This window comes from Haemorhous mexicanus, chromosome 1 (assembly GCF_027477595.1).
Source record: "Haemorhous mexicanus isolate bHaeMex1 chromosome 1, bHaeMex1.pri, whole genome shotgun sequence".
NCBI lineage: Eukaryota > Metazoa > Chordata > Aves > Passeriformes > Fringillidae > Haemorhous > Haemorhous mexicanus.
The window spans coordinates 4,490,615-4,513,029 of record NC_082341.1 but is presented as its reverse complement, the minus strand read 5'-3'; the positions used below and the strand labels follow the sequence as shown (position 1 = coordinate 4,513,029).

Sequence of the window (22,415 nt, the reverse complement as noted above, 5' to 3'; positions counted from 1 at the left end):
TCTTGAAGGTCTCTTCCAACCTGGTCATTCTGTGAAAATGTGGAATTCTCCCCTGGAACTTCAGCTGCCCCAGGATGGGCAGCTCAAGGTTCCTTCATACTTGATTTATTTCCTTCTAAAATAAAATGACAAATCCTTTCAAAATATGAGGTCATTTAGGCTGGAGAAAGAAAGATGGGAGAGGGAGAAGGGATTTTAAGAAAAGCTGGTTTTTAATCTAGGGAAGCTCGTTTACCCAAGCACCCTTTAGGATGATGAATTGTTCTCCCTATAAAAAAACCCCCGGGAGTGTTTCTGACCTTTGGATTATAAATTATATAAGGGAAAGGAAATTCCCCAAACTAAAGACATTATTTTTTTAAGACCTCTGTTGAACTGAAAAAAAAAAAAAACCACCAAAAAACCAAAAGCCAAACCCAACCAGCATTTACCATGAAAAAACTTGCTAGATAAGTCAATCTCAAAACTCTTTCAGTAGTACAGCAATTACATTTGCCACAACTTGTGTTTTTTGTTATATGAGAGCTGAACAATCTCATATAATTCCAAGTTTCTATATGAATGGGCACCTCTGAAATGGTGTTTCTCAGCAAGGAAACTTCCTTTCCACTGGGTTCTGCCTAAGGCAGATGTCAAGGACAATAAAAATCTGTCAACCTCCTCCCTGATACCAAGGTACCAAACTCACTGGAAAAACAGGGATATGCACTGTGGACAGTGTGGTTCCACAATATTTCCCATCTCCTGGGATATTTTGCACAGGTGGAAATATTTCTCCATGGCAGTGATTAATCCTGGAGTTTATAAACTGCTTAAGAAAATGGACACGCATTACACAGATGACAAATCCTGATAAATGACAGCAATTGCTCAGATCAGTTCATTTATGCTCTAAGTGACTACAGAATTACAGGTTTGAAGTGGGAACAGGTTGTCAGAGCTCTGCAGGCTTAATGCACATCACACTCAGCCAGAATATCCAGTTTTGCCCTTTATCACAGTGCAAAACAGAAAAGATTCCTGAATGTCAGCAATATCACAAGAGGTATTAAACACCAGGCTTTGCCTATCCTGTGTGCCACACAAATTACCTTTATTTCAAGAATCACAAATTCCTTACAATTACCTTCATTTTTACCACCCAAATGTGCCTCAGGTATTTACCTCTTTTAGAGGTTAAGAACTTGAAATTCAAAGAGTGAAGCAATTTCCTTGAAAATCGTGCAGGGACTTTCCAGCAAAGCACAGAGACCAATTTCACCTGACCACCTCTGTCAGAGGAGAAGGAGATGCACAAATCCACTCCCTTTGGACCCAGTTGTGGGGTTCTGTTTGTTTGGAGGTTTTTTTATTGCTATTTTCTCTTTTCTCTACATGGAGCCATCTCCAAGTGCCAAACTGCATCATTTTTGGTGAAGAATTTCAGAGTTTGCAGCAGGGAATAGAAAAGCAACAGGCTTTTGAAATGTTTGACTGTATAAAGCCCAAGCCTTTTATTGGGATTGTTTTCCAAATGTAAATATGTCATCCTGACAAGCTAAGTGATCACAACTCTAAGCCACTCAAAAATTCACTTTCAAAAGCATTCTGTAAAGTTTTAGGACACAGAATTTGTCTTTTCCACAGCACCAAACACACCTAGAGCCCACATCAAATCAGGATTAAAAATCACCAATCTCCAAAACATCACTTAAATGTTGTAAGCATCAGCTCTGGTGAACATTACAGGTGGAAGTAACCTAGTAATTGATGTTTTTCTACATAAAACAGGCACAGTATAAAACTGTCAAAAGAGCTATTACTTTAAAGCACGTTTCAGTCCACTGACAGATATTCAGTAATCATTTGAAGAGTGACAAATACATGGAGAGCTTCCATCACAGGAGATCAGACAGAATTATGAACTATCTTTATGACCCACCAATTAGTACAAGAAATAATATACAAATAAAACATAAAACCTCTTAAAATACCCAAACCTCTTTGTCCAAGTAGAAATAATCCATGAAGATAATATGTAAACAACATTTCAGAATTTAAAGTACTTAAAGTTTCTGTTAAATCACATGGAGGGAAGGTTTGCTAACTGTAACATCCAAGAGAAGATATTTCAAACAAGTTACAGAGTTCATGTATCAAGGCTCAACTTGACATTAACCTGTTTAATTCATCTCCAGCAAGAACTTCAGAGTCTGCCTGAAGAGGGAAAGTAACAGCACTGTAATTTATTTGATTCAACCCTTCAGAAATGATCACTGATTAAAGACACCAATCCAAAATAAATGGAGGGGACAGATTTTCAAATTATGGGTGTTTTGCATTTACTCAAACCCATTTTTTAGAGCCCTAAAGGAAGTTCTTCAAGAGTAAGACACAGAAATCAGTCTCCTCATGATTTTGTCCAGACCTTTCAAATATGCTGAAGTATATAATAACTCCTATCAGAGGAACTTGAATTACTTACAGGAATTAAAGGGGACAGAAATTGAACATAGATTGCCACAAAAACTGAATAAATGTCTATTCTTCCTTTATACTTTATAAAGTACACATGACCTTTAGCATATGAGCTACCAACATATATTAAAGCCAACCTACGTCCTATTTATGTTGGAAGGAATGAAAAATGCAGTGTTCAAACAGCTTTTTCTGGGCCCAGCAATGTTTGAAACCCCATCTTTACATAATTTCCTGTTGGAAAATATTTTAAAATTGACAAAGAGTTGAGTATTGAAGTCCTGAGAGAGAGACTCCACCTGAGCACACAGGGATGCCTGTCTGCATTCCAGAATACACAGCTTCCATGCTTTGCAAGAGAAATTATTGGATATAAAGCAGCAAATGGAGGAAGAGAACATTCTGGGACTCAGGACACAATGCTGAAGGAAAAACCAGCACCTACCTGATGTATGGTTCCATCAATTTCAACAGGAACGATGAAATCAGCATTGCTAATTGGCTAGAAAGAATGACAAGGAAATAATCAGCATTAAAAATAAAATGGTTAGAGGGAAAATTTCAGGGGCATAAAAGGGAAGAGTGACAACTTCTGAGGAACAAGTTAATAATCATTATTGACCACACATACCCACCCTGTCTGTGCTCTTACACGAGTCAGAAGCTCACAGTTGCCATTTCAGATGCTGCATTTCCCTTTTCTCTCCTATTTTTAAGCTTCATAAAATCTAGCATGCTTCACTGCTTGAATAATCCCCACTACCACTGAGTGTGTTCATAAGGAACACATCTCTTTGGATAAACTCTTCCATCCTGTCTTTATGGATAAATGACCATCAAGAAAATCAACTGTGTACTGCACACATTCTACTCGAGGGTATCAACTGGTACTAAATTTAAAATAAAGACAGTGGTAAAAGTAATACCCAATGGTCATATTTGAATCAGCAGCTGCAGCAAGACTTAAGTTGTATAGCTAAAGGATTTTAAACATGCCAATTTAATCAACCTCATCATGTAAAATTGCATTTTAATTCCAAAAGGAAGAGCAGGCACACTCTACCCAAGTCCCTGGATCTGTATTTCCAGCCTGTCGAACACAACTTAATTGTCAAGTTACTGTGAGAAACTGCTGGTCAAGTACAATTGCCTTGGAAAGCAGCAAAGTGGCCTTGTAGACAGTTCAGGAGTTCCCAATCTAATCTTGGCTAGACAGCAGGGGCAGTTGGGAACAGGCTGCTGCCAAAGTTTACTGGCTCAAGTGGACACCACACTTAGGTACAGCTCATGCACTGTGTCCATGCTAAAAACCAGGCATGTAAACATGCCTGGAGCTCATTCCATCCCCTGCAGCCTGGAAATGAGCTGCCAAAGAGAGTTTTAACATGACTGAATAACAGCCAGCATCTTGCAGGGATACTGCCCAGGCTGGAACTGGCATGAGCAAGGCAAGGCTGGAGAACATCTTCACTCAGCTCTGGGAGATTTGTACAGATGGTCCCAGCTGCTCTTCTGGATCAGACAGCAGGCTGATCTCAGGAACCACCAAGGAGATACCCCTGGAGTATCTCTGAGACTGGAAACAGACTTTAAACTCTTTCAGGGGAGCAAAGGGGTGCCAAGAAAGCAGAGAAGCAGCTGAGGTAAAGTGACTTAAGAAGCAGATCACAAACTGGGGAGTCTAAACAGGTGTTCTGTGAAAAAATGGTGGGAAAAGAGGATCCTGCAGTATTAACCTGCCAGCAGCACTTTGATCCCACTCCCTGGATAAACCAGATTCTAATTCCCCTGTCAGACAGCCTCCCTGCCAGGAGAGCAAAGTGACCACAAAGAATTTCTGTGGAGGGAAACACCCTTTCTCAGGAGAAAAGAAATAGAGAAGATGGTTTGATCTGACACCTGCAAGTGCTGGGTCTGTGGGCACAGGAGAGGCTACATGGAATCCTCTCCTCCTGACCAGCCAGGATTGGCAAGAGACCTCATGCTGAGCCCTGTGCTGATGTGATCTGAATAATTCCTCCAATACACACAGATCAATCTCTATTTTTCTTATCTAACACTGAGCAATTTCCCCTTTCTGCTGTGGAAAAAGACAGAGGGGAGGCTCCCATCTGTTCCCTGCATGAAGTCCCTCAGATAGAGAAGATACTGTGCAGCTCTAACAGCCACAGAACAGCTACACAAAAGTTCTGATGCTTCACCTTAAAAAAAAACCAAAACCTCAAATGAATTGTCAAGAAGCCTCAGCCACCAGTTTTCCAGTGGGTGCCAGCTCCCTGCAGACTCTGAAGAGGCTTGCACACACTTGAAGGATTTATATATGCATGACTCCCTTCAGCAAGAGAAACACTCTGCAGCAGCAGCAAAAGAATAGGTCACTGCAAGCTGCTGAGGTTTTGAAATCCACTGATAAAATTACAGCTTTTACAGAATTTAATCCTAACAAGAGCAACATCAACCAAATGCCAGAGAAAACCACATTCAGTGTGAGCAACTTTGGTTTTTTCTAACAAATAAAACTCAGCCTCAGACTTTGTCACCAAAGTACTCCCAATGTGCTTCCCCCACTTATACTTCAGGTACTGTGCTGCTTTTTGTTGGCACTGGTGATAAGAAAAGGAGCACAGCCTGGAGTTCTGGGCTCCTCAGGGAGGGAAAAGAGGAGAAAAGACTGCAGCAATTTGCTTGGCAAAGGTTTCTGGGCACGTGAAGCACGTCCCTGCCTCCAGTGGGAAGCACAGAGACAGAGCCTGGAAGGAGGCAGTGCATTTCCACTAAAAATCTTCAGCTCAGTTGAAAGTTTTGTATTAAAAAACCCCAAACTTTCAGCATTTTAAATGTTCTAAAGGTGTTTCACTGCCAGTTTTGAATAGGACTACATTCCAGGCTTGCATGTGGTTTCATACATTTTATACAAAACCGTGTTTACATCTCCTTGATTTAATAATTTATTATTTTTTGCTTCTATTATTGTTTTCTGATGGGAATGATAACTACCCTGTCTATCTACTCCTTTTTTACTCTTGCCAAAGAACCCCAAACTTTATTCCTTTAATATGCACCTAACATGAAAGACCAGTACCTCCTTAAAGCTTCACAAATATGCAGGGGCATAAAAAGATGAGAATTACCCTCCCTCAGATGTTGCTGCTTTCATAAAAAGCACTTTAAATATTCTGCCTCTCTGCTTGTGTCAAAAAAACATATAATCTGCATTTGAAATACGAAGCCTATTTCATAACAGAATTACAAATTCTAAAGTATCAGCTGCTTTAAATAAAGCCTTTTGTACTAAAACTCCTAAATTTATGTATGCTTTCCCACCTTTTAAGTGGGGACCTACCTGGTTAGAGCAGATATGTTTTAATGGAAGAAAAACCCCCCAAATACCCCCAAACTCCTACAAAATAAAAAAACTACAAAAGTAACTTGACTATCCAGGCAGAGCAGGGTGCACCCAGGTGTTCAGACCCCTGCTCTGCTGGAATGTGTAATTATTTTTGATGACAATTTATGGTCTTAATTCAGGTGAAGAACTTCCCTTCATGAAACAAAACCCAGACAGCACCACTGGACAGTGACAGCCATTGAACAACTAAATTAATTTCCTCTAGCACTTGGTTTTCTCTTACACACCCCCAATCACAGGGTTTCATATTGAAATAACACCATTTTCACCCTAAAACTCCAATTCTGCAAAACTCCAACATCTGCCCAACTCTAGTGACCTCACACAAAAAAGGACCAGTTTTCTTTCCCTCACACAAAACATTATTCAGTGCTCATCATCAAGCAGAAAAATCTCTTGGTTTTTCTTAAATATCTACTCAACATCATTTAAATATCCATTAAATATCATTTGAATGTGGGAGGATTAAAAGGAGCCCTCGAAGAAACACTCTGCAAATCTCAGTCCTACAAGAGAGATTTGCAACTGTGTCAACCATTAAACATGCATTTCTTTAAAATGCTTTAAAAAGTAACTAATAACCAGCTAAACTGAATCTCATTTTGTTTCAAAGCCAGAAAAAAAAAAAAAATCACAGTACAAAATTACCCACAGCACTCAGAAAGCAAAACTGTATTTTTACCTTTCAGGTAACAATAAGCCTCACACTTCAATTTTATTATACACACTTAGACTTTTAAATTCAGCTTTCTCTCCTTGTTTTTGACTCTTGTTTGAATAAGAAGTCATGGCTCCTCCCTGCCCAATCCAGCTGTGGATTTTATCCCCCTGAAAAGTTCTCCAGAGCAAGCTCAGTCTGGCTACAGAAGACAAATATGGCACTGAGGCTTGGAGGTTCCTGTACACTACCAGAAATTATTCTGTACCATCAGGCACAACAAAGACAGAGAACAAAATTCCTCATTTCAGTCTGAGGCACAGGAATATTTGTTCTAATATTTCCATATAAGGTTTTCTTTAAGTCAATAAAGAGAGGCTGCTGCCAAATTCTAACCACAACATGAATTACAAGTTTGCATTTTAAATACTGGCAATGAACAAGAGAAGGATTAAAAAGTGGAGCTGATGCTTCCAGTGAAAAATGGAGTGCAAGCAGCTAGAAGACTGTAAGGGTGGTTAATCTGGTTTGGGAGTAGTAAAATACCATTATTAATTCTTATAAATTCTCCAATCCATGTATTAAACCAGCAGATGCTTTATCAGTATTAGCTGTACTAATCAGAAATGCTATCAGTACCATAAGCCAATTTAGACTCTGTATTTCTGAGGTCTCCTGATTTCAGCCCTACTTAACAGAAAAAACACCAGGACCTTCAGCACATGCTGAACTCTGAAGGGTCACAGAAGCTGCTCCTTGAAGATGACTGACTCACCACCACCAACTAAATGGTATCTGCTTTCCTGCTCTGAAAACTAAACACCTAAAAACAACTGCTGTGATCAGAAAAACAACATCCCCCAGCAAGAGAGAAGAGCCCAAAATTTTTGGTGCCCAAAATCTCCTGGTTAGAGGTACATCTAACCCAGCACAAAGCTGTGCTGATTCTCCATTCTCCTACACTGACTATGGCATCATCTAAACAGCAAAAACAAACCCCTATTTTCAAAGGAACAAATGTTGCACCTGTCCAAAGCACAGGTCTTTGGAGGAATGCTTAAAGCCCAGCTGTGAATACCTATTCCAGGCCTTGTTGCAGTCAGTGTGATTTTTTCAAAAAAAAGAAAATAAAATTTAAAAAGCAATCTCTGTTGTTACTCCCCTGAGAGCTAAATTAGGATGAATAATCACAGGAGAGGCAATGAGGACTCCCAGGCAGAGGATGTAAGAGGAGTTCAAGTGTTAAGAGGCTTAACAGTTCCTGCAGCATTCACTGACAGATTCAAGCTGCAAGAGATCCCTTTTGAATTTACTTACCTTAAATGAACTGTGCACTAAAGTTTCATCTAAATCAATGACCACACACTTCTTCCCATAGTCTGATGCTGTCAATTCTGGCAGGAGGTATTTAGCTGGTGGCTATAAATAAAAGAAAAGAGGAAGACAACAAAACAAAAAAAAGTAAAACCTCTATGGAAAGGGCACCCTTCTGTCAACATTACTATTCTAGTAATTACTGGCAGCTGGAATACATGACTTGAAATCAAATGATTTTCTGGGCTCATCCCAAGTTTATGTATGGATATTAATGGCTCATGCAATTGCAATACCCATACAGACTTTTCTTTTTTAAATTAGAGACTTGTTTAGAATGACCTCCAAAGCACTGGAAATGAAAATGGTAAAACACCACCAATATCTAAAAAAAAATCATCATAAACCCAGGATATTTGATACAACATCTTTTTCCAGTGGTTCTTTTCCCAATGCCTGGTTTGGTTGCTGTTGTTATCCTATTTCCAGTCAGTGCCATTTGCAGCCATATCAGGCTGATGGACATTTACACAAATCATTCTCTCTGTTTGCCAGGAAAAATACTGAAACTGAGGAATCCACCCTGATGGAAGACAGCATTACTAATTGTATCTTCCAGGACATGTCTTCACTCTTGTTTTTACCACTTAGGAGGGTGGTGATCTACTTCCATGTGAATCATGCTCCCAGTCAAGGTATTAAAACTGCAGTGAAGAACCTGAACTGGGCTCTTCTGCAGCACACTGTCCTTACTAAAAATGGCACCAATCCCATGAATTGACAATTTTCCTGAAAGCAATGCAGAGTCTCACATTCTTTGGATCACTTCCCACTTCAACACCCCAGTTTGCAATAGAAATATGTTGCTTTAGATTTTGGTACTGGATACTTTCTGAAATCACAGAAATGGGAGAGAATGCTTCCATTTGGAGCTGAAACACTGCTGCCAATCAGGGGTTTTATGATGAAAGAAAAGGATTAGCATTATAGAAAAGCATCAGTAGGGAGAAGCTTAAGACAGAGAGGAAATTAAACTAATTTAGGCTTGGATACACAACTCTAACTCCATTCCTTTTCCTATTTTTTTATCTGTTCACTGTTGCTCTGGTAAGGATTCATCATTTATCATTTATATTTATTTATGGGTTTGCTCTTTGCAGTGGCCCTTTGCAGAGGTGCTGGCAGAGATCTGAGGCCAGCCCTGTGCAGGCAGAGGTGACACAGGTGAGGCAGGGACACCCTCCAGCAGCCAGGACAGATCATCAAAGTGTCACCTTGATAGATACTGGCCAATGATGCCTAATAAACTCTTAAATGAAGCACCTAACAAATCAGATTCTGGACCTAAATTAAGTGTTTGTAGCTAAAGCAGGAGTTTCTTGGGGGATTTTTAGAAGCATTCACTGAAATTAATTATGTTCCTTACAATTAACATTGACAACAGTTCCCTCAGCCACCAAACTGGAAACTGTCCTGCCTACAACCACTTGTCTCAGTGCATTTCCTCTCAGCACACACCTGACAAGGACCTGGCAATTAAAACAGCTTCTGCCTAATTCCTGCAAAGGCTCCACAGCCACCCAACCAGGCTGGAATTTAAACAACACCCTGGCTAGGTTATGGCCAGCCCCACAGCTGCTTCAGTTCCACCTCTGCTTGTTGGCAGCTAGGACCAGACCTAAAGAACTTTGGTTTTTTCCTGCTATTCAAAGCCTAAAAGGTATTTAGCACCCCACCTCAGTTTTTCATATTAAGAAGGATCCAAACTTGCAACCTAAATAAAGTAAAAGCTTATTGAAATAAAAACCCAACCCATTTAAAAACAGTAATCTTCAGAACCCATGTTCCAATACCTCTTGTCTTTAAAGATAAAAAAAAGGTATGAACATCCCAAGAAACTGAAAACATACTTCTTAAAAAAAATAATAGCTCTGTTTATTGTTGTACTCAAAACTCTTATCTCCTTTGAATTTTTGACTACATTAATCTGCACAGGCAGTTCAAAGCCAGAAATTCCTTCTGCTATGTGAATTCCTGATCAAACTGAAAATATCTGTACCTATGGAAAATCTATGGAACTATATATTCTTCCATAGAAAAATGCATGGATGAAAAATGCGAGCACTGTCTTACCACAGGTATCTTTATTTTTTTAGCTGCAAACTTCTGCATTTGTCATCAAGAAAAGGATGGACACACACCAAGGACTACAAAATGCAAGAACTTTCATCTCTGAGAGCCCAAATTCTCTGAATGCACAGCGAGGTGACCTGCACCTGTTTTTTTCACCCACCTGCACCTCTGCTTTCCCAAAAGCAATGGCTGGGAGAGGCACAATTCACCTGTGGTACCCACACAGGGATTCTGGTTACCTCTGGAGCTCCTCTCCCTCTTCAGCACTGCCTTAGGAGATCATGTGCAGTTACTGACCTTACTTCATCTAACAAGGGCACAACCAACTCTCCCACAAGCTTTGGCATCTTGAGTTCAATCTGATCTCGTTCCCTTAAATTCACACTTCTGAAAATCAGAATAAATGAATTTTCCATTTCACAAATTGCAATTCTGTTGCCCTCAACTGTGAAAACATTCACCCTCTGATAATAGGGAGAAGGAAATTATTCTGAAGCTGAAACCACTACAAGTTGTGAGGCTGCTAAATAGCTGGTGAAGGACTAGGGAGCAAGGGTGGCATTTTTGAGGCTTTTAGGAACTTGAAAGGATTTGTATGCAAAGTATCAGCCCATTTGTTTTGCTGTTCAAGCTTTCTGATCTAAAGCAATTTCCACCTGTCAAGGGCAGCAAAGCTTTTAGTCAGAAACAAGCATTACTCAACCCTGTGTTTTAATTTTCTCACTAATGGAGACATACCCAAGAAAGAGTTCTAAATACCAGATTTCCATCACAGTTAACAGTGAATAGTTCTGGAAGTTTGACAATGTCTTTTATTTTTTTACACACATCACTTAAAGACATCTGAGATGATTAAGAATTTTTCATTGTGGCTAACAGCAACTCATATTTACTGTGCAACACTCCCCCAAAGGCTGCAGCCTTCCACAGAGCTCAGCAGAAAAATGACACGTGGTTATCTCACTGGTTTGCTCTTCAATTCCAACAAGACACAAACTGTACACAAGTTAAACTAGTCACTGTTTGGGATTTATGCATTCCAGCCAGGTCTCAGGGCTGATCAGCTCAACAGACCTTGTAGTGGAACGACTGCTGCACTGCTTCAGTCCCGTGGAAATAGTAAATTCCCTAAGAAAAAAACAAAAAAAAAAGGGGATGGTGGCGGCAAGAGAACAGGACTTTTGCTTGAAGCATCAACAGCTGCTCAACACAAATCTTGCAGAAATTCACTGTACAGAACAACCATCAGCTTTCCTCCCTGTAGGCCTGTATTTCCCACAGGTATCAGAATTAATAAGCTCTTTTTTTTTTCTCTCTGTCCTGGCAGTGTTGTTAAGTTCAAGTGCAGCACATTAATTTACTGTTTGTGTCCTCCTCTGCTCACACTTTGGGCTGCACTTGCAGGGCTAACAGCTTCTCCCAGCAGCTATGTGCAGAAATACTCTTAACAGAAGATAAATTATTCCTAATTAAAACACAGCTGCCAGAAGATGCCAGCTCCTCTTGTGGAGCAGGCAGCTCCCAAAATTTCTTCCAGAAAAAGTTATAATAAGGATTTAGCTAATGTAGGTGAGGACAAGTGGAAAAAACCCCAATATCCCTGTGCTAAGATTTAACTCCTGCAGGGATTCTGAGGGATAATTTTGATACCACTCCTTAACAGTGGAATTTTAAGCTGAACAGAAGTGGACACTCCAACTCACTTAAGAGCTGAAGTTTGACAACATCTCATTTAAGATGTTGCACAAGCATGACTTTGTATTTCCATCTACATTCAAAAGAACATAAAATAGTGAAGCTGCTATGGGTCTGCTTTGATTTGGGGGTTGGAAGGAGATAATCTATTAAAGTTCCTTCCACCCCAAACCATTGTATGATTTTATGATTTCTCTACCATATCCTTTCCAAACAAAGCTGAATAAAACCCATGAAAACACAGGCATCCTGAGCTATATTTGCATTTTTAATCAGGTCTATCAAAATGTGTCAACTGGGGAAGTTTTAGCTTTGCCTTTTTAAAAATTCTGTGGTTACTTCAGTCCTAAAAGTAGTTAATTTTGCATTATTAGGAAAATGATCAATTATGCTGCTGTTTAACCTATGCCTTATCTGGAAAAAGTTTCAAAATATAAGTTACAAACACAATAAAGTTTGTATTCAAAAAAACCTCCAAAGTAATGCTGTTTCTATTTTCTGAAGCATCTACCTTGAAACTGGAATATTTTTTATTAGTCATCTTCATCAATAACCAAGCAAAAATTCACATTAAGTCAAACTTTTCAATTCAGTTCAATTAATACAGGACAAATCTGATTGAGCAGAAGATCCATTTCACTGAACTGCACACAGAAATGCAAATAAAAGCAATGCAAAATGCACATAAAGCAATGGAAGCTTTCAAACAGGTGACCTCAGCACACTGCCAGGTTTAATACACAATAAAAAGCACAATAAAGCTCCAGAAATCCTCATATTTTGACTGGAGGCTTCAATTTGAAAGTGGGGAGTGGGCAGAGCTCTTTTTAGAGCCACTCAGGAAATCTCTGAACACTTGAACTGATGATATTTGCAACCAGCCCTGTAAAATGTAAATGTCCACTGAATTGTGACCCAGCTCTGTGTCTGGTTAGAAGATTTTTCTCCTGGCTTGTACAAGACACTGCAGCTCACACAGCCCCACTTCTCATCCCTAGGTAGCAGAAAAATCAAGAATTTCTGCCTTAATGGGTCTGAAACACAAAATTAGACCAACAGCCCTCCTAAGACCAGCAGAGCAACACTTGAATTTTAGGTGTTTTTCCTAACACAACCCTGAATTTTCCTTGCTTGCACTCCCTGCATGTGCAGCTCCCTTGTGCCTTTATTTAGCTGATGACACAGTGCTGCTGGCTGGTTCCTGAGAGCCAGCAGCTCCTTGATCCTGGGAGTAAATGTCACACCAGTGCCCAAGGACCATGGCTGCCTGACAACACTCCCCTTTCCTGCTGCAAGAAGAAGCATCAGATGGCACTGGAGCAGGGGAAGGAGTGTTTAAAGTCACCTGCTTGCTCAGAACTCTACATCATGACTGCAGGGATAAGTTAATTTTACTGCCTTGCTAGTGCTGGGAATATGTCTGCAAAATTACAGCTGAGCTTAAAAAAAAACCAAAAAAAAGGAGGAAAAAAATAGATGTGCCTTCTTGAATCATTCATTTTCCTACCACTGCCCAAATCTAACAGAGCACTGCTTTAACATTGCAAAGGCAGTGTTCTAACAAAGCATCTGACTTAATTTCTGTACCTGTCAAAGCTCTACTCATTTATCCTTCCAAAATTTTGTTCTGTTTGAATTCTTATTCTGTTAGTACCTAGAGTCCCTCTTGGGAAAGGTTTTATTCCAGGTCAGAGCACAGCCAGAACATGTTTCATGTTCCAATAATTCCTAGTGGAGCAACTACAGGCACCTAACAGAATTTGGCAGATATGTAAAAAAGAAAAGTAGTTTGGAAATCAGTATTTTCTGATTTACATTTGAGGTTTTTCTATTCCTAGACTTGCAGAAATACAAATCACATGCATGTCCATGCCTGCCTGCATACACACCATGCATGAGCCACAGCAGAAATAACAGGTAAGCAATAAAGAGGAATTTCCAACAGTTCTCAAGCCCAAGAAAAGCTGTTGGAAGAGGAAAGATGTGCCCAGTCCCAGGGATCTCCTGGCACTGTTGCACTGCAGCACAGACAGGGGGATTGTGACAGGAGGATTTGGAATGCTGGGCTACGTGAGAAGGAAGGGAAAGAAGAAAAAGAAAGGCATCTTGGGGAATATCCAGGTCTTTAAAAGCTACCAAATATCTCAGACAAGAGGGCTGGGTCATTATCTCCACACATCAGCACTGCTGTCTGCTGGGAAACTCTGCAATGATGAAGTATTGTAAACAGCAAAGGAGCTCAAAAAACCAAAAAAAAAAAGTATTTTCTGCTTTACAAAGCCTAAGCCTTCATCCTTGTAAAAAAAAAAGAGGAGCTTTGTGACCAAAAAAGGTTAAAACTCATTAAATTAAAAGCTTCAGTTTGAATGACTTGGTTTTTTTCTTCCTTTTATTTAGCTTTGAAAAATAATTCAGATGCCAAGCAGCATTCCAAGTTTAATCCAGGGAAGATAAACAGAAATACTGAGGCTCATAAAGCAGCAGCTGATACCAAGAGCATCATTTCAAACAAGTGCAGGGATGAGCAACAGTCAGTGTGCTCTGTTTTCTTAATGTGAGTTATTTCAAATAAATTATGCAGTTTCCAACTCTTCTTTCAACTGGAATATAGAGGAAAATGAGAGGAAAAGGTTTTTGTAATTGTGTCTCACATAATGATGATGAATCACCTTTTGCCTCTATTAAAAGAAATAATTTTCAGACTACCTGATGTGTTTTCAAAATGCTAAAAATTCAGAAGAAACCCAGATAAAACCCAAACTCTTCTTTCAGTCCCTGTAGAAGACATGCAGTTCAATTCACCTCTGGGGATACAACATTACAGACAGAACATAAAATCCTTTTGTTAACATGCAACACAAAACAGACCTGTTAGACTGCAACATAAAATGAATCAAAGCAAAAGTCATGAAAATTATTAAAAGAAAAAGGGATAAAAATACATACACTTGGTATAGGCATGACCTGCATCTGGTCACCCTGGGGAAAAAGAAAAAAAAATCACTGTAAGGGTAATGGCTTTTAAAGGGTAGAACAAAGGTCTGGAGCAGTAAATGTAGCACTCAAACATTTTAAACCAAAAGTTCCAAGTATTCAAGAAACCAGGGTAAAAAAAAAAAAAAAAATAAAAACAGGATTTTGCATTTTAGTTGCTGAAATGATCTGTTAGTATACTGGCATTTGTGATTTTTAGGAGACTGGACTGATAAAACCCATGCTATGATTAATAAGAGATGACAATCAGAAAGTACCTGTATTTACTGGAACTTTTTCAGCTTTAAGATCTGCTAATGGGTATATTTGTCAATTTGCACTGCAGCAGCAAGAGGCTGAGCCAGAGCCTGGCAAAACCCCACTCACTGAACCCAACTTCATTTGAGACAACTGACTTGAAAAAAACAGCATTTTCACTCAGGCAACAGCAGAATGTCTGAGAAGGCCATGATGATGTTAAAGCAATCCAAGGAATTCCACTTGCTCCATCCAGCAGGGCCAGTGCTGCTCCCATGGTCTCACTTTTGCACTACACCTGGGAGAGGGCAGGAAATTCTTGGCCAACCTGATCCTTCCTTCTCATCCTTGGACACCCAGAAACAAGGACAGCTCCAAAATGGCCAAAGCCTGGCTCAAATGGGCAACTCTCACTCAACTCAAACTCTCACTCAAATTTGTAAGAGATTTTTGAAGCTAGAATTCTATTTTCTCAAACTCTCACTCAAATTTGTAAGAGATTTTTAAAGCTAGAGTTCTATTTTCTGATCTAATCTTTCAAAACCAACTTTATTTTCTGGTGAGCACAGAACATTAAAAAAAAGGAAGCTGATCCTTCTAGCACAGATGTTGCTTGGGTAGTGATTTTATTCTTTAATATTTGGGCAACACAGGCTCTGATCTCCAGCAGAGAAAATACTGAAAGGGCTGTATTCAACTCTAGAACAGCCTCTTCCAGCTGAAGAAGCCTCCTGCTTATTTGTTTTCAAGTCTACCAGTGTTGACACATCACTGACAAACAGAAAAAATTCTGTATTATTTTTAAAGTGCTCTTTTTAGTGCTGCTCAGCAGAAATTTTTACTGAAGTTTGCCCAAAATCCTGAGAAGCTGAAGGAGCAACTACAGAGCAGCAACTACCATGAACTATCAAAAACTTGGCACTAGTAAAAAGTACCTGATTTCTAGAAAAACACACACACAAAAGTTGGTAAGAATACAAGTTTTCCTCAGGGTAACAGCAATAAGAATAAAAAAAAAAATATATATAATTCAGTACATTAATGTCCTGTTAGTGGAACTGACTTTCATGGGAACCCAAAACCAAAGTTGCTAAAAGAGTTGCATTTTCTGTTTGCCTCATTTCTCTCAAAGAATTTCTTAAATTAAATTAAAAAAAAAAGGGGGGGAAACAAGCAAATTTCTTAAGAAGAACTCTGGAAATATCTATAGAAAAATCAAAACAGTAATAAGAGAGATGAGAACAGGAAAAACAAGCAGAAAGGAGTGCAAGAGTCTGCTGGGAAAGCAAAAGTGTTCCTAAACAGGCAAATGCTTCTTACAAACAAGCCTGCTCTGGGAAACTTCTTACAAGGTCCTGCCTCATTTCCTAATGCCTTGGAACAGGAAGGGAAATGGGTCACAACAGCAGAGTTTGAAAGAGATGACAGATGATTGCATTTGTTGAAGGCTTTCCACGAGCTCCTGATGTTGGTAACAGAACAAAGCTGTTCCTAGAATGCCAAAATTTCCCTATTGTATCCCTAAGACAACCCAGGAACTGATTTGTCCCCAGCCATTGAAAGAAGGGGTTTTTTTAATGGGTTTTATTTTTTCCATGCTATATACAGATGGAATGATAAATCCTATCTTTTCCTTTAGCTGCATAATTTTTAGTTTGAAACAACAATTTCCAGCACTGTGTTCCTCACTAACACTGCCTATGGTCATGAGTGGCCTCAATGAGCACCAAGTAGCAGGCCAAAATATTTTGCTTTTTTTCAGAGCAGTCTGTATTGAAAGATAAGGAGCTATTTCACTTTACAGAAGAAGCTGACCAAAATAACAGATTTATCCTATGAGTTTCTTTAGCACAAGGCTTGCTCTAGACCATGACAGGTTCTTTAAAAACAGTACAGTTATTATTTGACACTTACATGATTTGACAAACTCTCAAGCTGTCTCTTAATAAAGAAGACTTTTGGGAAGCAAAGAAGGTCAGAAGGAGTGAGCAAAGAGAGGAACCTCATCACTCCCACAGCTCCTGAAAGGTGCCTGTGCTCAGCTGGGGCTGGGCTCTGTCTGCAGCAGCACTGACACAACCAGAGCACACAGCCTGGAGCTGCACCAAGGGAAATACAGGTTGGATAGCAGGGAAAAGTTTTTCCCAGAAAGAGTGATAAAGTTCTGGAATGGCTGCCCAGGCAGGTGGTGGAGTCCCCATCCCTGGGTGAGTTTGACAAAGCCTGGATGTGGCACTGGGTGCCAGGGGTGAGTTGAGGTGTTGGGGCTGGGTTGATCTTGAAGGTCTCTTCCAACCTGATCATTCTGTGATTCTGTGAATAGGTATGGAGAGGAGATCTTGTTTTCTAAACACACCTTCCACACCACATCTCGATGTGACCAAGAGACCCAAACACATGGAATTCTCCTGCTCTGATCAGCCAAGGTGAAGCAGGAGACAAAGCACAATGATTTACATCAATCTCAACTATGTGTATCCACATGGAGAGGGATTTCCACCTCTGCTCAGCAAGCCTGTCATTAATGATGTCCTCATCACAGAGCCCATGCTCCTGCTGCTCCTCGTGGTCTCCAGCACGAAGCAGATGCTACTCTGACCTCAAGAACGTGCTCCCTCCAAGCTGCTTTCTCATTCTGCTGGGCCACATTCATGTGGGACAGAGAGAAGAAGATCCTTTTCCCTGTACTGTGCTATAAATAGAGATTCCTGAAGCAGAGGAGAGTGTTGGAGACAAGACCACAGGGCATCTACACAGCTTCCCAACATCACCTGGGAGAGGATGGCATCATGCAGAGGGGAAGAAGGAGCCACAACTTTTGGAGTGAGGTGGAAATTCAGTGACAGGAAAAGCAGAGGGAGCAGCTGCAGCCCCCAGAAAAATCCTCCTCCTAGTTCTGTCTTCGTCCCTGTTGCGTGTGGATCAAGAGCTTCTTCTCTAACCCAGCAAGTATAAAAATCCCTTTCCTCACTCATGCTTCACCTCATTAACTGGAGCCATCTGCCTGATCTGGATCTTGCTGTGAGACAAAAGCAAGGATGACTCCAGTGTTGGTGGGTTGGGAGTGAAATGGCAAAGTGCCCACAGACTTGTCAGGGCTCCCTCACCCACGACGACTGAAAGCAAAGGGAAAAAAGAGTTTGTAGCTTGCTTTTTTCACCTTTCTCTATCTGGACTCCCCCTTCAAGAATGAATGAAATCTGTATCCACAAACACCTCAAAAGTCAGGTAACAAACTAATCCAGAAGAAAAAATTCACATGCAGAAAATACAAAAATTGAGTCACGTTGCTAACAGAAGAATGGAAATTGAGATTTGAATTTATCCCAAAGAAAACAAAACACAATTCTCTCTCCCAACACTCAAAAGGAAAAAAAAAAGTGTCTGGAAGGTGTTGGGGAGCTGCTTGCTGCAGAGAAGGCAGGAAAAAATTATAAAGGAGTTCATGAGGCTGAATATTTTGTGCTCCCAGTGACACATCTGGCTCAGCATCTGAGTTGCAGGCAGGCTGATATACCCACAAATATCACATCTTACAAGGCATCTTCTGCTGGGCTGAATAGCTGCTGCATTTGAAGGAAAACAAATATGCCACAGTTTCAGTAAATACAACTTATTATTGAAAAAAATGTTGTATTGAAACTTTAGAGACAGAATGGACCATTCATTATCAGTATTAGAGTCACACTTGGACAAGCAGCTGCTCTGTGAGTAGAAGGTTTAAAAGAGAACTCAATACTTTAAAGAAGTTTTTGGGCTTTTTTCCCCCCACTTACAGAATAGAATTCAGCACTGAAAGTAACTGTTTAATCAAAACCATGCTCAATTTGGTGTTTCTTCCAACCCCATGAAGAAGTGACAGAACACTTGACAGGTCAAGCACCATCAAGTCACATCATGAAGCACTGATTAATCTGAAGCACTGATTTTATTTTTTCTACTAGAGCCAATTTATTAAAAACAACAAGAATTGTCTCACACATCACAATTATTCTGAACAAAATTTCAGTGCTGTGTTTTCAAATGCTTCATAAAAATACCCTTCCCCCACTTTCCCTCCTTTTGAACAGGGCAGCATTTACAAAAATCAAGATTACTAATTAGAAGGAAGTTCACATCAGCTTCAGAATGTGCCAGAAGCAACACAGAACACTGAATTCCAGTGAAACCAGCAGAAGCTTCCTCATTCCTTCCCTTCCTCTGAAGGCTTTATCATCAGTTTTCATGTACCAACTCCACTGAACAGCAAAGACACAAGGGAAGCACCTCCAAGCCATTTTACACTCTTTTCTAGTGGTAACTGCTTGACATTATTGTACAATTTTCCTTGTCCATTTTTTAAGGAAAGGGTCACAACACATGAACTCACTGGGCCCAGCCAGAAGTGAACTGTGATGTGATAAATAATGAATAAAACACAGAAGAGAGAGCAGATTTAACCAAGTGACCATCTGAGCAGCAGCTTAACAGAATTTAAACAATTCCTACCTGTCTGTGAAACTAATGCAAAAAAAGAGCTTTAATGAAACAGCAGAGGAATTTAAGCAGTGGGTTGTCAGGTTTCATTTTCTTTCCTGAGAGGCAATTTTGTCATTCCTGGACATTTCATTTCACCAATTTAGAATCCAAGGCCCACTGGTGCTTCCCCCACCTTACTTATCTCTGAATCTAGGCAAGATGCTCAGTGTAACTCCACCAAATTCAAGCAGCCTGCACAGCTCTGACACAGCTCTCCTGGTAAAAATCACCAGTCCACCAGTGTAACAATATTCAAACATATTCAAAAGTCTTCAATGCTCTTTTGAGGTCCTTAGAAGACTTTCCTTCTTACACTGTGTTAGCACTCAAAATAAAATAGAAACAGTATAAACACATATAGAGCTTATGAATCTTTAACACAGCATTTAAAATAGCAATGTCAGACTTATCTTACCTCAAGAACCACCTGAAAGTTCAGCTATGTTGATTTCTTCTAAAAAGATATTAATATCTGAGTGCCTTTCATTCAGTTGAAGAAAACACTCTTTAATTAAATTATCTTTAATATATTCTTTGATTTTTTTTTTTAAATCTAGGACATTTTGATCTGGTCATTTAAGGAATGCTGTGATTTGTGTCCTAGTCTTGTGTACAAGTATTGCACAGCTCCAGAACTGCTCAGTGAGGCAGCACAGTGAGGATGAAAACTTGTGTGGACACCCATGCAACCTCTCAAGGTACAAGACATATTTTGAAAATAATTGCAAAATGCAATCTGGACACTACTGACTCCAGACCACTTAGACTCACGTTTTTCTACAGAAAAAACAAACTTGGTTTTATGTTTTAGTTTCTACTGAAGTCCCCTTTTCTCTCAGCTGCAGCCTCACTTCTTTTTGCTTTCCATTCCCCAGCCTAGTGGAAAGGAAATTTTAGTAGCTTCCCATCCCTTTTTTTCCTCAGATGAATGTGTGCACACATGTTACACACTCCTCAGCTTTCCCTTCAGCACATCCAGGCTAGATTCCCCTCCTTTCACTCAAAATGTACCTTGGCTAGCAGGAGAAGTCTAAAAATACATGTACAAGTCCTCCTCTTGGCAGGATTTTCAGGGCATTTTACCTCTGTGAGAGCAGCTTCAGCAGGAACTATTACAGTTCAGACTTCACCTCCACACTGAAATCTCCATCACTTTCATCTGCTCTCCTTCCCTCTCTCCCACCAAACAGTTCCTTGCTCTTTCTCCTGAGCTTTTCAGAATTCAAAACACAACCAGCAGAATTCAAACCAGAATAAAACGGACTGGACAAGGGAAAGAAGGAATCAGCTGCATCAGACATGAAAAATTGTGTGAAAAGAAGAAAGGTAAAAAACTCAGAGACATCTCCATTTCTGCCATTATTCTCCACCATGGATTCACTTGTATTTGCAATCTCAGAGTCCTGAAAACTGTAAGGAAAACTTGGCATGATTTGCCATAGTGAACTGAAATTCTTCAGATCATAACACAAATGCTCTCAGTGTTATCAGATTTATAAAGAAGAATTTTGTGTTGCACTGTTTGTATTCTATCTGTATTTGCATCTAAAATCTCCATCCATTCATTTGACTCATTAAACAAAACTTAATAACTTGGAAAAATAATGGCCAAAAGCTGCCATACCTGGACTCAGCATGTATTGAATGCAAGTGGACTGCTTAGGAAAAAAAGGTCTAAATAATAATGGTTCTCTTGATTTGTTTCTATGTCACTGAAAACCCTTGAAAATGATGTTCAGAAGGTTCCACTATGCTCCAGTGGAGCACATTTTAACCTTCCTGTAATCAGGAAAAGGAACCAAAGCTGGGGACAACTCAGCAGCTGAAATTTTATGAGAAGTCCCCATTTATTTTAGTGTCTTAGTCAGGTTTTAAATGTTGGTTACTTATAGAATGGAAAGTGCCAACACCCACAACAGAAATATCAATTTTATAGTACAGATGTATAGACAGTATTAGCAATCCACCATCAAACCAGCAATTTTTTTCCTGTACCTCACAGCTGTTCCCCACGAAGGAAACCTGTTAGGACAAACCTTTGGAAGCAGAATTAATCCTTGCTTACAAAACACCCACATGACAGCCAAATAAGACAAAATCCTGACCTTCTGAAGTCCTCCATTCTCCTCCACCAAAGGAGGCAGAGCACTGGTGCTGTTGGTGGATGGTGGCTCGACATTGTAGTCACGAAAGCAGCAGAATAAGGTGCTAAAGATACTTCGACTCCTCTGCTTCTTCAAGCTGATATTACATTGGGACACTGGGGGGGAAAAAACACACAGCAGAAAAATAAATTCATGTGGTACAGACCTGGTTTTCCAGATTACAACAACTGAATTGAAGATGTAAGGTTTCTATACCCAGAAATCTTTATCAAGTCTTAAGACTACTGACATTTTCCAGCAGATTGAGAACTGCTCTTCTTCATTTTTAACACATTTTTTCCCTTGGCAGACTCGCACAGTGACATCCTGGAACTCTGCATAATCACACTGAGACAACACAGAGAGTTTTCCCAGTAACATCCAAGGTGGATACTGTAATTACACAAAATAACTCACAGCTAAAATTCATCTCTGGACCGAGGAAGCAAAGAGATCTAAAAACCAGAGATGCACTAAATGCCTACTGTAGTGTTTCTACACAACTACACAGTCATGTGTGGAACATTTACAAGTCCTGCAAGGGTCAGGAAAATCTGAGATGTTTCTGAATTTCCTCTGTTACTGTTTGACAGCATTGCTGGAGGACAGAAGACACAACACAGAGGCTACAACAACAAGGGTGGTACTAAAGAAACAGGAGCCCTGGCCTTGACTTTCAACTTGTTTACTGGTCTTCCAGGATAAAAATAACCCTAAAGTGGTAAAAAATTACATAGAGCTGAATGAAAGCAAGTGTAGCATTTTTAAAGAATAAAAACTGTAGTTGAAAGCAATAGCTGAGAGAAAAGAAATGCACCTAAGACATCTAGGGATTCCCCTAAGGAAAAAAACTCCT

At 39.8% G+C, this 22,415-nt stretch overlaps 1 protein-coding gene across 3 annotated transcripts in view; it reads right to left on the bottom strand.

Moving 5' to 3' along the window:
* CTDSPL (CTD small phosphatase like) overlaps window positions 1–22,415 on the bottom strand; it is an 81,322-nt gene that overhangs the window by 14,066 nt on the left and 44,841 nt on the right. The window contains exons 2-6 of one of the 3 annotated variants that reach the window (XM_059838754.1): window positions 21,521–21,675; window positions 14,613–14,645; window positions 11,046–11,099; window positions 7,842–7,943; window positions 2,903–2,959 (exon numbers count right to left, since the gene is read on the bottom strand). In XM_059838754.1, coding sequence (XP_059694737.1) covers window positions 2,903–2,959; window positions 7,842–7,943; window positions 11,046–11,099; window positions 14,613–14,645; window positions 21,521–21,675 — 401 coding nt within the window. The remainder of the gene's footprint in view (window positions 1–2,902; window positions 2,960–7,841; window positions 7,944–11,045; window positions 11,100–14,612; window positions 14,646–21,520; window positions 21,676–22,415) is intronic. The other 2 variants (XM_059838763.1, XM_059838773.1) reach the window with 2 other exon arrangements.